General features: G+C 36.5%; 1 protein-coding gene across 1 annotated transcript; it reads right to left on the bottom strand.

Moving 5' to 3' along the window:
- CLEC9A (C-type lectin domain containing 9A) lies at window positions 1-11,344 on the bottom strand. The gene is made up of 6 exons (XM_061417908.1): window positions 11,140-11,344; window positions 8,716-8,796; window positions 4,650-4,796; window positions 2,423-2,574; window positions 1,198-1,319; window positions 1-582 (listed from the first exon to the last, which is right to left on the bottom strand). The coding sequence occupies exons 1-6, from the start codon at window positions 11,228-11,230 to the stop codon at window positions 450-452; spliced, it is 726 nt and encodes a 241-aa protein (XP_061273892.1). The 5' UTR covers window positions 11,231-11,344; the 3' UTR covers window positions 1-449.
- Between the last annotated feature and the right edge of the window lie 5,239 nt (window positions 11,345-16,583).

The following is a 16,583-nucleotide window of genomic DNA, read 5'->3' on the forward strand; positions in this document are numbered from 1 at the left end:
TTTGAAAGATCACATTTATTCATTTATTAAAAAGGGTATCAGTTAGCTAAAATTGCATCATCTCATCAGTGATTTATTGATTTTTCTGTAGAGTTTATAGTCACTCTAAATTTAAAAAAAAATAGAAAGAGAGAGAAAGAAAAAAAAAGACAAATGGAAATGGTTTTTCTTCAGCTTGTTCTCCATTCTTTACCGATTTGTCCTCTGTTGCTCTAAACCAATTTTATTCTTGGTAATTAATTTGAACAGTGTCAAAGAAACATCTGGAAAGCATTGAGGAATATTACCAAGTGTAAAGGCAAGATAGGTTTTGTGTTCCAGGTAGCTGGTTTTACAGCTCTTGCACTGGTTTAGTTTTGCGCTGGCTCTTAGGCTCATTATTATAGGGTTTTGAAGGATCTATTGCAAATATGGTCATAATGGAGTCATCACTTTAAGCAAAATTTCTTTCAGGTAGAAGATCTTAGTGCGTACTTCTCACAGATGAAATATTTCCAAACGCTGCAGTTAGCAGAAGAAAGGTCGTTGTCTCTGAGGTATCCACAGACCTGATTTGTTGACTGGGGTCCCTGTCTTGGCAACCTGGAGCGGCAAGTCAGTGCATCTGAGGTTAGGTGTGGGCTTACGGAGATGTTCTTTGGGCAATAAAATGAGAGAGGCACAGCTTTTTGTTTTAATCTGTCCCCCTCTTGTGGTAGTTTTTCCCTTCTTCTTCAATAACAGAGCTATTTTCTCAAAATAAAATGTGCAAATATTATTTCAATGGGCAGCATATTTTTAAAAATGCTTGAATACACAAAGGTAGGCTCTAATTTCAAATCTCTTTTCTGACTCTTAATTTTCAAAATATGAAGGCACTGCTGACCAGTCTCTCCAGTTCTTTCTGAAATCTTACTATGGGACTCACTTACTTAGCACTCTCTCCATTCAATGATACAAAGGAAATGTACTTAATAATCACATAATATCATTCATTCAGACTTTCAGATTTTGATGTGAATGTGCTCGCGTGGGGCTGAGAAGGAGAAAGATTTAGAAGCCACATAGCTACTCTTTATCGTGGCTTGGATTCCAATCAAGCCTATGAAATTATCATGCTCATTATATCTCCTGGAGGAAATGCAAGGTATAAGATAAAATGAATGGCTGATTTCCCACCTGTGTCTAATTCTTGGAACATTTCCCTTAGAGACTTACAGGTCAGCAGAAGGAGAGGAACCATCCTGCCAAAGCCAAGGTTGGTTGGACCCATTCTGTGACAGTCCTACCCAGTAATCATAGTTTCTCTTGATCTTCTTCAGGCTGCCCGTGATAAAGTCCTATAAGAAACAAGACTTGAACAGGTACTCCAAAACAAACAAAAAGCTAATAAACTACCATGAAATAGAAGTGTGATATTTTGCCTCTACAAATGCAATTGGAACTTGAAGGCTGGAAAGAGAGAAACCTTAAAGAAAGTATACTTTCCCCCTTATTGCTAAATGATCAAGGTGGTGTTAAAAACTATGAAAAAAATTGGCATCTGATGTCAAAGTAATTTTAATGGATTCAGAATTTGGCAGATAGTATATATATGTCTTTTCCAGGATACGTCAGTGTGAGAAATAGTTTAGAAGACTCCAGAAGCAATTAACTGCAGGCATATTTTGTAGGAATAAATACTTCTAACTTTTATCACTTAATTTGCACAGAAAAAATAGTGCAAACCCATAACTGTCATTAGCTAGTCCAATTTGCTTTGGTTTATTACCTATCCTTAACAAATTGTTCTATTATTCTTATAAAAATGAGCTTTGACTAATTACTGAATATGGTAGATGTACATTTTTAATAAATTCAGAAATGTGTAACTGTGCTTTCTACTTCACACATAATTTATGGGTATAACGATTTCAAGGAAACATCTTACTCATTAAAATATTAGTAAACTAGGTATAATGTCAATTAAACAGTTCATTTAGCAAATGTTTATTTTCACAAATCTCTCCATTTCATGATGTCACCTCACTTTTTGTACTCCTACTTTTCTTGATAATTATATAATTGTTATAGTTTACTATACCGCCCTAAAGTGTTGAAACTTCAAATTTAAAACAAATTAAACATATATACAATCATAATGTGTGCATATCTGGGAGTGGATTAGCGTGTTACAAAATGGAATTTCTCTTGCTCCCTCCTTTTTTGAGTAACAAAGAACATAGAACTAACATTTTCTCCGTGATTTCTGAATAACCATCCTGTATTTTGTTTCTCCAATTAAAAGGAAAACAAGCCATGCCAATTCCTACTTTGAATATTAAAACATTTTTTTCCCAACAAATATACCATTGTTACAGAGTATTAAGGAATTCTATGAGAATCAGTCTTTTCATTTCATAGGTATTTTCAGAATGATATGAAATCATAAAGCAGTGTTTACCATTTCTTCTTTGCTCTCTATTTGCAGAAGATCAGAGCCCTTCTTCCAACAATCCTTTCTACTAGTGTGCCAGAATGTCCAGCTTTCAAAGACATGATAACAACTTTCTCCATTCTGAATCCAGTTGTCTGGACAAGGGCTGCAGTTATAGGCTTCAAATATAAACATTTCATTAAAGTTATTGTAAAAATATTGGTAGCACACCTCTGCAAAAGAACCCCTTGTATTATTCCCAGGGAAGCTGAATTCTCTCCAATGATCCCCAACTTTTTTTGCACCAGGGGTCAGTTTTGTGGAAGGCAATTTTTCCATGGACCTGGGAGCGGGGTGTGGTTTTAGGGTGATTCAAGCACATTACATTTATTATGCATTTTATTTTTATTATTATTACATCAGCTGCAGCTCAGATCATCAGACATTAGATCCCATAGGTTGGGGACCCCTGCTTTAACCCAGTGGCTCATATGATGCAGTTCTCAGCAATTTAAGCTCCTTTGAAGCTGAATACAGTAAGGTTTGTACAATTACTTCCAAATGCAATAGGTCTCTAAGAGTTTAAGATAAAATTAATTTGGGAATATTTTCCCCAGATTGTTTCTCTTCTACAATAATTGATCTGATTATTCTATTTTTAGATATCTTTCCACCTTTTAATTTTACATCATTTATAATCTTCACTTGTTTGCTTATTGTTTTGTGTCCATTAATATTATTGGCCCAATTTAATTGAGAATGTAATGAGCCATTAGGTGAGTAGAGTAGTAAGCCTCAAGTTGATTTTTAAATTCTGAGAGTCAAGCATGAAAATGTTTCTCATATAGTGGAGAGAACAAACAGGGCACCTTGAGGAGTGATTTTAAAATATGTAGGTGAGGAAAATTGAACAAGTGACCAATATGTTTAATTTAGGACTTTGATATAACTAAGAAGTAAGTCTTAATGTTTCACCAGTTTTATAGAACTTATCTTAAGAAAAAATGTATTCATGAAAGAAGGATGCTCAGATGTGTAAAAGGGAAACCAAAGATCAAGACTTTGACCAAGTGTTTCTAGCACAATTTTATAGAAGGAAAGACTCTGATACTTCCAGAACTGTAGTCTCCAGGGAAAAGCCTTCTACTTAGGGTCACAAATAGTTCATTATCAGTTTCTGTGGCTCAGATGTCAAATTATTTAGGGCTCTTCTTCAATATCCTTTGAGAACAACTCTAATCAGTATCCTGAATATTATTAAAGTTATAGCATAAGCAGTGCTGACAATGGCAGTTGAAAGGCTGAGAACATGCGGGATTTGAATTAATCTCCAAAATGGATTTTGTCACTGATTTAAGTGATCACGTGACTGAGCAACTAAACAACAACGCTGATTAAGTAAGGTTGATGATTCAGAGGTAGGCCTAAGCCATGCTTTCAGCAGATCATAAAACGTTATTTTTTTAAATATTTACTTGACTAAATCTCAGTTAGAAGGAACTAACTACCTGGCTTATTGACGATTACTAAAATGATAGCCACTACAGAGAAGTTAATTTTCTAAATTTTATGTGTAAGTGTACGAGTGTGTGTTCAGTTGTACCCGACTCTTTGTGAACCCATGGACTGCATGCAGCTCACCAGGCTCCTCTGTCTATAGAATTCTCCAGGCAAGAATACTGGAGATACACAAAAATTTGAATGATTGGATAAAACATAAAATGCTTTTTTTGTTTAATCTTACCTACTCATCTCACTCATTACATTTTGACATTTGACTGTATATTTTCCTTTTTTTCTATTTCTTGGAACCTCAGTATTTTCCACATACTATTAATGTAATGTGGGCTTACCAGGTGGCATTAGTGGTAAAGAATCAGCCTACAATGCAAGAGATGCAGAAGAAGTGAGTTCCATCCCTGAGTCAGGAAGATTCCCCTGGAGGATGGATTGGCAACCCACTCCAGTATTCTTGCCTGGAGAATCCCATGGACAGAGGAGTCTGGCGGGCTACAGTCCATACAGTCACAAAGAGTTGGATACCACTAAAGTGACTTAGCATTGATGTATGTATAAATGACATTGAACTAAAGAGCAGATCAAGAGTATCTCTATCCTATTTTTTATGAAATCCTGACTATAATTTACAGAGAAATATGCGTTGCTGTGGGTTTTTTGTTTTGCTGTTGTTGTTTTGAGGAACTGGTGTATACATTGTTATCTGTACAGTGAAAATTGATTTTATATCCATTACCTGAACTGAGAGACTTCTGCATTAAGGTTTGGCAATATGTCATCTGTAGGTTGGGGTTTCTCTTCCACTGTGTGAAGTTGAGCAGTGCTCTCTCCCGTTGGATGAGTTTTTCTTGCTGCTTCATTATAGTAGTGGACATCTGAAACACTTCAAACAATAACAACAATTCCTGATAAAATACTGACACATAACAAAATAAGCCTTCAATCTAGACTGAAGAGAACTACATATTACTCATTATATTTGTGATTAAAAGCTACAAAGGATATCTATTTAGGTGTTCTGCCCTTTTTTTTTAATTGTGTTGTTCGCTTTTTTATATTGAGCTACATGAGCTATTAGTATATTTTGAAGATCAATCCCCTTATTGGTTGCTTGATTTGAAAATATTTTCTCCCATCCTTAGGGTTGTCTTTTAGTCTCATTTATGTATTTCTTTGCTTTGCAAAATCTTTTAAGTCTCCTCTGTTTATTTTTTTTTTTTTCATTACTCTAGAAGGTGGGTTAAAAAAGATCTTGTGATTTATGTCAAAGAGTGTTCTTGCCTATGTCTTCCTTTAAGTTTTACATTGTCCAGCCTTACATTTATGTCTTTAATCCATTTTGAGTTTATTTTTGTGTATGGTGTTAGAGAATGCTCTTATTTCATTCTTTTACATATAGTTGTCTGGTTTTCCCAATGCCATTTTTTGAAGAGGCTGTCTTTTTTCTAATGTATATTTTTGACCATAGGTTCATGGGTTTATCTCTGGGCTTTCTATCCATTTACCTATATTTCTGTTTTTGTGCCCATACCATACTGTATTGATGACTGAAGCTTTGCAGTATAGTCTGAAGTCAGGGAGTCTGATTCCTCCAGCTCCGTTTTTCTTTCTCAAGCTTGCTTTGGCTACCTAGGGTCTTTTGTATTTCCATACAAATTGTAATTTTTTCTAATCATGTGAAAAATGCCCTTGCTAATTTGATAAGAATTGCATTGAATCTGTAAATTATTTTGAGTAGTATTTCACAATATTGATTTTTCCAGTCTAAGAACATGGTATATCTCTCTATCTCTTGGTGTCATCTTTGATTTCTTTCTTTCATCAGTATTCTATAGTTTTGCCATCACTAAAAAATCTATATATCTATAAATGCTGGAGAAGATGTGGAGAAACGGGAACCCTCCTATAGTGTTTGTGGAAATGTAAATTGATACAGTTTCTATGGAGAACAGTGTGGACGTTCCTTAAAAAACTAAAAATAGAAGTATCATACTGCTACTGCTAAGTCGCTTCAGTCGTGTCCAACTCTGTGCGACCCCATAGACAGCAGCCCACCAGGCTCCCCCGTCCCTGGGATTCTCCAGACAAGAACACTGGAGTGGGTTGCCATTTCCTTCTCCAACACATATGCTACTTCTACCCATTTCCCTTGTTCCTCACAGAACCAGTCTAATTGTAGAACAGTATTATACGTAAGAGACCCTCCAAAGGGCCACCGTTCGCCGTCCTCCAATGGATACCATGGCCATGCAGTATCACATAGGAAGACCAGGTGTGTCTTCTTTAAGCCCTGGGGATCAAATTTATCCCAGTTTTTCAGGATACAGTTCAAAGGAGTGAGGCTGGAATTGTTAGCTCCCATCTTGTCCTGAAGGATCCCGGACGAGCCCCCAAGATGAAAGGTTGTTGAATCACACAAAGACACCGGGATTCTTGGCCCCCATAGGAGAAGAATTCAATCTGGGGCCAGAGACGAGGCTTAATCACTCAGAGCTTTTGTGTAATAAAGTTTTATTAAAATATAAAGGAGATAGAGAAAGCTTCTGACATAGGCATCAGAAGGGGGAAGAAAGAGTATGACCTAGCAATCCCACTACTTGGCACATACTCAGGGAAAACCATAATTCCAAAAGACACATGCACCCAAATGTTCATTGCAGCCCTATTTACAATAGCCAGGATGTGGAAGCAATCTAAATTTCCATCAACAGAGGAATGGATAAAGAAGATACATACAATGGAATATTATTCAGCCAAAAAAAGGAATGAAATAGTGTCATTTGCAGAGACATAGATAGACCTAGAGACTGTCATACAAAGTGAAATAAGTCAGAAAGAGAAAAACAAGTATCATATCATATTACTTATATGTGGAATCTAGAAAAATGATACAGATGAACTTATGTACAAAGTGGAAATAGAGACACAGATACAGAGAACAAATTTATGGATACTAAAGGGGAAGGGGAAGTGGGATGGATTGGGAGATTAGGCTTGACATACATATACTACAATGTATAAAATAAATAACTAATTAGAACCTGTTGTATAACACAGGGAACTCTACTCAGTGCTCTGTGGTGGCCTAAAAGGGAAGGAAATCTAAAAAAGGGGGGAAATATGGATACATATAATTGATTCACTTCACAGTACAGCAGACACTAATACAATATTGTAAAGCAACTATATTCCAATTAATTTTTTTAAAAAGCTGCAAAGGATGTACAGCAAAAAAGCTCTTTGCCATCCCTGATTCCTTACCCACTTAATTCCAGCTCTTTGATGCACTCAGATTTATCAATTTATTTTTTATTCTTTCAGAGGTGTTTTGAAATTTACATGCAAATGAATATAAAGTTCCCTCAATCTTCTTTACACAAATGATAACAATCTTTTTACATGGTTTTTCACTTTTCATTTGATCACTTAAAATGTATTTTTGACATAATACTGTTAGTACATAAAGAGCTTTAGCATTCTTTTTTATATTGGAGTCTATTGTATGAATATATCATGATTTATTTTAATAATGCTTCATTGACTTTTACACTATTTGTAATCTTTTTTTATTGTAGAAAGAAATACTATCATGAGGAACCATAGTTATACATAGTTTCACACGTAATAGGTCAAAGTTTTGTGCATTTACATTGCATTAGATATTTCCAAATTACCTTCCATGTATCCTGATGCAAACTGCATAGGTTTGAATCTCCTTGACTTTTACACTACTACCACACTCACACTTCTGACACTTGTGTTCACCAAATGTATTGTCCCCATTCCACCCCACCCCCTTGCCCTGCTCTACAACACCAATTGGGTGTCCTATAATTTAATTTAATCTGACACTATCTTCCTGGAAATAGTGTCAGTTTCCAAAGGTTAAGAGCTCAGCCCCAAAGACTGCTCCCCACCTCAGATGCCAATGCAAGTAGTAGATTCCCAGGTTAGCATGACTTCTTTTTGATTTGCCTACAAATTAGAAGTTTCCATGACTTCCTCCTGGGTTCTATTCATTTGCTACAGCAGCTAATTCCTCCTAGATGGAGAAATGATTTGCCAAGGCATACAAGACATAAGAATTATCTAGACAATTACTCTTCATCACTGTCTTTCTAAGCATATTTCTTTGTGCTAGCATAAGTGGCAATAAAGGTTCTTGGTCTTTTTTCTGGAACCTGTGCTTCTGTAATTGTTACACTTTATAAAAAATTCATTTGCTATATATAAAAGCATGTCTTCACTTTGAACTGAAAGAAAAAAAGAAATATGGCAAAATATTGGCCCAAATAAAATCCTCACATTTGCCTTAAACATACTAAATTGTACCTTGTCTAATATAAACTGAAAAGTTCATAAAAAATAATCTGTATAATTTAGAATAAATGTATATTAGAAAAGGAAGAGCATATTACTGAAAACCTTCAAATTGCATGCTTTGGCATATTAACATAATTCATAAATTGGATCATAATATAAGCAATTATTTGCATCATTTTTCCCAAAGAGACCTATGGTATTAGATTTGAGTTAAACAGCTTACCATTGAATATTAAAAGTTATCAGTGGCATCTGAGTGCTTTAGAGAGTTATAGCTAATGGATGTCCCATAACTTAAATAAGGAAGTCATTATTTTATATAATTATATTCATTTAGGTGTTTCTAATTTATTTATTTATCAATTTATAAATTATGAAGTTCCAGTTAAAATGATATGCATACTTCTATGTAATGCTACATGTAGTATGCAACCTATCTATCTATATAGATTATTTTGAAGATATCTTTTTATACTTACATTTGATGCCCAAGAAAATAGAGGTTGCTAATGAGCCAATGCAGAAAATACATAAGATCACCATCACAAGACACCATACTCCTAAACAAGAAATAGAGGCAATGAAATTGATTTAGAGAAAGTAGGGGAAAGACGTGGGTCAGTTCAGTTCTGTTCACTTGCTCAGTCATGTCTGACTCTTTGCGACCCCATGAACCGCAGCATGCCAGGCCTCCCTGTTCATCACCAACTCCCAGAGTCCACCCAAACCCATGTCCATCGAGTCGGTGATGCCATCCAACCATCTCATCTTCTGTCGTCCCCTTCTCTTCCTGCCCTCAATCTATAGGAAAAGACTAAACTGAGTAAAATGAGGAGGTAATGTTGTAACTGTGTATAACAGGAAAAGGTGAACTCAAACTCTTTGAAATGCAAGACATAACTTGGAAAAATGCCAGCTTGGACAGCTTTCACAATATACTTCCTTTATCCTTGTATGACACCACCAGCTCAGTAACTTGTTAGATGTATTCTCTTCCAACAGTCTTTTAGAGATGATGGCAAACTAGGCAGTAAGTTTTGATTTTTGAGAGCAAAAGGGCTGTTTCCAGGACTTCTTGGGAGTCTAGTGGTTCAGAGGGCTTCCCTGGTGGTTCAGAGACAAAGAATCTGCCTGCAGTGCGGGAGGCCCAGGTTCGATCGCTGGGTCAGGAAGATCCCCTGGAGAAGGGAAGGGCAAACCCTCCAGTATTCTTTCCTGGAGAATTCCATGGACAGAGGAGCCTGGTGGGCTACAACCTGTGGCATTTCAAAGAGTCAAACACGACTGAACTACTAACACTTTCACTTTCAGTGGTTAAGAATCCTCCTGCCAATAAAGGAGACACAGGTTCGATCCCTGGTCTGGAAAGATCCCAAATAACATGGAGCAACTAAACTCCTGTACCTCAACTACTGAGCTTGTGCTCCAGAGCCCGTGCTCCACAACAAGAGAAACCACTGCAATGAGAAGCCCACACACCGCAACTAGAAAGTAGCTACCACTTGTCATGACTAGACAAAGTCCACGTGCAGCAAGGAAGACCCAGTGCAGTCCCCCAAATTAAATAATAAATTAATTAATTTTAAAAAGCTGTCTCCAATCTCCTCATCTCTGGTCAGTGTCATTTGAGCACGATTGATTCAAAGGTATTTCCCTTTGAACGTATGATTTTGGATAAGGAACATTTTTAAAGACAATTTTGCAACAATTCAGGGAGCAAAAATGAGTGAGTGATTCGTTATATTCTTAATGCTAGTGAGAGAAAAAAGCATACAATTTATCTCTGGATAATGATGAAGACTGAATAATGACTCTTCCCAAAATGCCTATGTTCTAATCTCTGGAACCAATAAATATTTCCTTATGAGGAGAAGGAGACTTTAAATGTATAATTAGGTAAAAGATCTTTGAATGGGGATATCATCCTGTTTTATCTGGCCCTTATAAGTGAGACATAGATCAGAGGAACAGACTGCCATATAATAAAGGAAGCCAAGACACATCTGAAGATGTGCCACTGTAGTTGAAGATGGAACAGGAGCCACAGGTTAAGGAAAGCAAGGATGCAACTCTAGAAACTGGAGAAGACAGGGAATGGTTTGTCCCCTAGAGAAGTGTTCCCCAATCTTTTGGCACCAGGGGGTGGTTTCATGGAAAATGGTTTTTCCATGGATTAGGAAGGTGGGGATGGTTTGGGGATGATTCAAGTGCATTAGTTTGTTGTGTACTTTATTTCTATTATTATTGTATCAGCCCCAGTTCAAATCACCAGTCATTAGTTCCTAGAACTTGGGGACTCCTCCTCTAGAGCCTCTTTATGGAAGGTAACCCCACGACACCTTGGTTTCAATCCAGCAGAATCCATTTTGGACTTCTGATCTCTAGGACTAAAAGAAAATAAAACTATGTTGTATTATGCCCCTAAGTCTGTGGTAATTTATTACCTAAACAAAAGGAAACTGATATAAATATTTTACATTAAAGACAGAACTGACCCAGGCTGATGAGTGTTTGCCACTTTTCTCAACCTATGTTTTCTCTTTTATTTCTTAGTATTTATCAGATAATTTACAGGATGTTTTTTATGTGGAAGCTAAAATTACACAAACTATGTGAGTTCTTTCACTTATTTTCCAAATCCAGGAATTGTCTTTCCAGCAAGAGAGAGAGAGAGAGAAACCCAATGTACTACATATGTCAAGTCCATTTCTCTTTTCCTTTTTCACCTCTACTTACTCCTCCTCCACTTTATTTCATTTTTAATATTAGCATACTATGCATATTATTATACTTTTAAGTGGGTTATCTCAGATTATAAATATCACCTTGGGCTCATCATAGAACAGGAGAAAAGAAAACCCATAAACCACAAAGTCTAAGTGTAAATAGTTAGAACTGGTTACCTGAATTTTTGGTAGAAGACAGATGTTTCTGATAAGGGTTTGATGTTGGAGTATCCCACTGAAGAGAGGTGTATATTTCATCCTCTTGCATGTCTGGGAGCTTTGATGGATAAGGCAGTCCACATGAAAGGCTGAGACAAATTCTCCTTTTGTAGTCAGGAGCAGATTAATGCAAGAACTGAAATTAGTTAACTTTTCACACCCCTGGGAAAACATGTTGAGTTTAAGGAATAGGATACATACATCTTCATCCAGAAAGTAGAAGTTTATGAGGTTTTAGCCAAAGCATAACTTGGTAAAGAAGGAAATGAGAAAGAAACTGAACCAATATGGCCAGTTACAGAATAGATTATTGCTCTGGTTTTTACAATGTAGCGGATGTTGAAGGTGATAGTACTGGATTACTGTCAAGATGAAAAGGACAGAGAATGAGCTTATATTTTGGATAGAATATGAAGATGAGAATGACCTTGATAGCAAAGAATGAGGATAACTCACATTGGGCAAACCAGTATGGAAAGAGTTGTACATTACTATATATCTTTAAACAAGGAAGCTGGAAAGGGATTTAATCCCTAAAATAAATAGACACATTATATATTAGTTGGTGATGCAGTTGTTGTGACACATAAACCTCAAAATAATTATTGTTTAACACAGAGTTTATTTCTCACTTACATAACATTTTGTTACCTAGTCCAAGCTCACTCTGCTCACCACTCAACAGGCCAATTAAATGAGAGATGAAGTATTGAGGCAATGAACAGGAGAAGATGGCAGACAAATGTCTCAAAATAACCATCTTATGGGGACTTAATACCAGATTCTTTTATAGAACAGATGGGATGGGGATGAGGAGGTAAAATTAAAAAGGCCATTAATCTCACAAATATTTCCTGGAATGGCCAGTCTCTGTGGAATGAGCATGGGGGATGTGTTAATTTTTTCCTTTCTGTAGCCATCCACAGGTAGACAGGGTCCCGAACAAAGGTATTTTTGTTTAACATTAAGGCACAGGGGCAGGGTTCCCCAAGGCAGGTTATTATGTGTGAACAGTATCCTTTTTTTTTGTTGTTACTGTCTTCGATCATTGCTATTTTAATCTTAGACTCAATAATGCTAACATATGCATTTATTATTGTGTTATTTCTGTTGTTTCCCTGTAGAGGCGGGGCAGGCTAGGGAAGGAGGGGATGTATGTATAATTATGGCTGATTGGCATTGTTGTATGGCAGAAACCAACACGACATTGTAAAATTTTTTAAAATATTAAAAAAAATTCAACAAAGGAAAAAAAAAAAGAAAGAGAATACATTATCCTTGAAAAAAAAAAAAAAAGGTATCCTTTTAGTGAACAAAGCAACAGGAAGCAAAGGTTAAAGTAAAAGATAACAGATCCGCATGGAGTAAATTCTCCCCTGTAACAATTTTAGCTCCAGTAATCCTGATTTAATGGGCTTCCCAGGTGACTTAGTGGTAAAGAACCCACTTGCCAATGCGGATTTGATCCCTCATCCTGAAAGATCCCCTGCAGAAGTAAATGGCAACCTACTCCAGTATTCTTACCTGAAAAACCCAATGAACAGAGGAGCCTGGTTACTATAGTCCATGGGGTCACAAAGAGTTGGACACGACTTAGTGATTGAACAACAACAAATCCTAGTTAATGGGTAGTTGTCTTCTGAATGTAGCCTTGCTCCTTCCGTCTTGTGAGTGATTAAACTGTCCTACTTCTAGCCATTGGATAGAAAAGGAGAAGCTGGAAAATCTACAACCATTTCTTAAAAGCCATGACCTTGAAATACTGGGTATCACATTCACATCCACTAATAATGTCTGTGTTTGGTTCTAAAGGTTGGGCCAGATCAAAATATTTTTTGCCTGGCTGGTAGTAATTTCACTGTAGAAGGGAAGCATGAATTATTTAATGGATGGAGGGTTGTTTCTGCCACATCCTGTGACTACAGTATTGGTATTGAGAAACTTGATACTTTAATCCTCATTCGTATATTGGCCATTTGTCCTCGTGGCCAAAAGTCATATCTTAGTAATTTACAGTCTGCAAATCCCAACTAGCTGCAAAAGTCTCTTTTGTTTCAGTGTCTCACTGGATCAATCATTGATCTCTGTAACAGAAGAAATCAAAGGGCACACTCCAGGGGTCATCTGAGGGCATTTAACAAGGACACTTTTATACAGTTTTGGCAAGGATTAAGGGACTCATTGGAAAAGACCCTGATCTTGGAAAAGATTGAGGGCAAGAAGAGAAGAGGGCAACAGAGGATGAGATGCTTGGATGGCATCACTGACTCAATGGACATGAGTTTGAGCAAACTCAGGGAGATAGTGAAGGATAGGGAAGCCTGGAGTGCTGCAGTTCATGGGTCACAAAGAGTCAGACACAATTTAGTGGCTGAAAAACCACAGCAACAAGGGAACCAAAAAGGGGTGGTGAAATATGCATTGGTCAGTTATTATCACCCCTGGGCCTGAAAGGTTAAGAAAAGGGTGTTTGTTGGAACTTTGTGACCTATCTGATAAGGTCATGGCCTAAGGTATAGAATGTGCAGCCTTTGCCAGACCACAGCATGATAGGAGAAAGCCAGTGGAATAAACACCAGGACCATTCTCCCCTTCCACCCCATGAACATTGCTAATACCTCCCAAAAGCTGAATTAACGGGAAATCAGAGGCCAAGTTTGCCCAGATATTGCTGTATATTTGAGTTCTGCTTCCCAAGGTGTATGATGGGACCAAGAGCATCTCCAGAAGCAAAGAATATTCAGAAAATTCTCCAAATATTTCATATGATTTTTATGTGACCTGAGATTCTGACATAAAAAATAATGTGACTTAACTCCCTTCAATCTTTTCAATAGGGCAGTTTCTATCTTGAGGTGACAAAGAGGAAGAAACAATATACATAAAAATATGCATTAAGAGTCATGTCAAGAATGAAGAAATGGAACTTCAGTGACAGACATTAATTTCCAGGGGCTCTCAAATTTTATCCTCACTAAATATCAGGCTCAGAAAGATCTAGTTTTTTTCCCAATATGGTATATTCTCTGATAAATCTCTTTGGGAAAAACACTGGGACCTCTTAACCAAAGATTAATATGTTACTTGTATTACTTTTAATGTTTTTAATCATACTGTCTTATTTATTGTTCCAAGTACTGTTTTGAAGGTCTTTTACATGCATTACTTTGACTCACAGCAGCTCTGTGAAATAGTTACTATTATTAGTATGTTGTAACTAAACTGCAAATAGAGGCATAGACAAGTCAAAGTATTTACCCAAATTCATTCATGTATTAAGTGGAAGAGTTAGTATGTAAACTAGGTGAGCTGATCACAGAAACTGTGCTACTAAAATCCAAGCTATTCTGACGTCTTGTACAAGATACTTTTGGTATGAGTATCAGATAAAAAGAATCTTTGTAGGTATGGCTTGATTGGTTTACATTTTTTAATTATAATTTTTCCATCCACTAAAATATTTTTCTTTACAATTCAGTCATATATAGTGATATAAAATCTGTGCTTTTCCATTGGGGAGAGATAAAACACTAAATTGCAGAGACATGGCTGATCTTTGGAACTAATAATTTGGTTTTCTCAGTTATTAGTTCCAATTTGTACTTTCTAAATGGACAAGTGAAAATAGGAAAATAATGACATTATGCTCCAAAGCCAAATCTCAAGATATTTAAGGTAGCAGCAGAATCCTTAGTATTTCTGTTTTTCCTCAGTGTCCCACCCCCTGCCAAATCTGCTTGTTTATTGATTGTTTACAGCAAAACAATCAAGTGTCTTTGGATGTCAGAGTCCAGAGCTATAAAAGTTACACGTATGTGTTGAGTATTAATTATATGCTTGGTGCTCTGCTCAATGCTTTACACACTGTATTAAATGATCCTCACATTACTTTATAAGTAGGGTAATAATATTAAACTCATTTCATAGATGAATAAACTGAGTTTTAAAGAGACTAACCAATTTATCAAAAGGCAGATAGGGAATAAGCTATAAAGTAGTGTTTCTCAAGATGTATTAAAGGATATTTGTGTCAGAATCAAGTTGGAACACTTATTAAAAACATAGGACTCTGGGTTATCACAAAGCACCAAGCTGACTTTTCTGTTCCATATAACAGATGAATGAAACTGGATGGGAGGGAGGCTCAAAAGGGAGGGAATCAGTTCAGTTCAGTCGCTCAGTCATGTCCGACTCTTTGCAACCCCATGAATCGCAGCACGCCAGGCCTCCCTGTCCATCACCAACTCCCGGAGTTCACTCAGACTCACGTCCATCGAGTCAGTGATGCCATCCAGCCATCTCATCCTCTGTCGTCCCCATCTCCTACTGCCCCCAATATATAGCTAATTCACTTCATTGTACACCAGAAACTAATACCACATTGTAAAGCAATTATACTCCAATAAAACAAAACAAGAAACAGGACTTTTCCTTCTCGGCCTTCCCACTGAGTACCATAACTATTTGTGTTTGAACTTCTGCATGTTTTAACAAGCACCTTAGCTGGGATTTTGAGAATCATGTTCATAAATTTTAATACCACAAATTTAAGAAGAAAGAGTACCTTTAGGGAAGCTGTGAAAAGAAATGAAAATTTTGCCTGTTATCCTGTTAAAGGGTGCCTCTCTCTCCACATATCTATAAATATTGCATGAGTTATTCAGCAAAAACCAAACATAGGACTGTCAGGAAAAGAACTAGATAAAGCATTTGTGCTTGCTGCTCAACTAGCCTGTGAACCTTGCATTTACTCATTTTCAAGCCCCATTTGTTTTCTTGTAAACTTTTTCTTCTCTTGGACAGAAAATTATTGCTATTGAGTCTGACCAGAGGTAGACTTTGAATAGAAATTATATATTTGTATAGTGTTTTACTGATTGCTGTGCTTTTAGGAACTGTCTCAAACAATGAGAAGCAAATATTTTTGTTTTTTATGAGCCAGGAGCTGTGCTTAAAGGCATAGAATAAAAATTAGGAGCAACATTGCGTTTGCTTTCATGGAATCTCTGATATAATTAATGCTCTGAGGTTTTATTTTAGGTTGTAGGACTGTGAGGTATATGATGGGTGTTATCTTATTTTTAAATGTGAGAAAATGAAAGTTAAGAGGCCACATGACTGGTCCATGGTTGTACTTGGGTGATCACGCCATCTAAATTATTCTGATTCCATCCATGTCTCTAGAGACTATCATACAGATCAAAGTAAGTCAGAAAGAGAAAAACAAATATTGTATATTAATGCACATATGTGGAATCTAGAAAAAAAAAAGTATAGATGATGTTATTTGCAAAGCAGAGACACGGACGTAGAGAACAAACATATGGACACTAATTGGGGAAATGGGGGGTGGGATGAATTGGAAGATTGGAATTGATGTATTTTCACTATTGATATTATGT

The sequence above is a fragment of the Bos javanicus genome, chromosome 5 (assembly GCF_032452875.1).
Source record: "Bos javanicus breed banteng chromosome 5, ARS-OSU_banteng_1.0, whole genome shotgun sequence".
NCBI lineage: Eukaryota > Metazoa > Chordata > Mammalia > Artiodactyla > Bovidae > Bos > Bos javanicus.

Excerpts from the sequence above, each read along its gene's own strand:
- CLEC9A (XM_061417908.1), bottom strand. The coding sequence starts at position 11,230 with ATGCAAGAGGATGAAATATACACCTCTCTTCAGTGGGATACTCCAACA. Across the intron at positions 8,797-11,139 it reads GTCTTCTACCAAAAATTCAG|GAGTATGGTGTCTTGTGATG; the intron begins GTAACCAGTTCT and ends TTTCTTGTTTAG. Across the intron at positions 2,575-4,649 it reads GCAGAAGTCTCTCAGTTCAG|CCTATAACTGCAGCCCTTGT; the intron begins GTAATGGATATA and ends TTATATTTGAAG.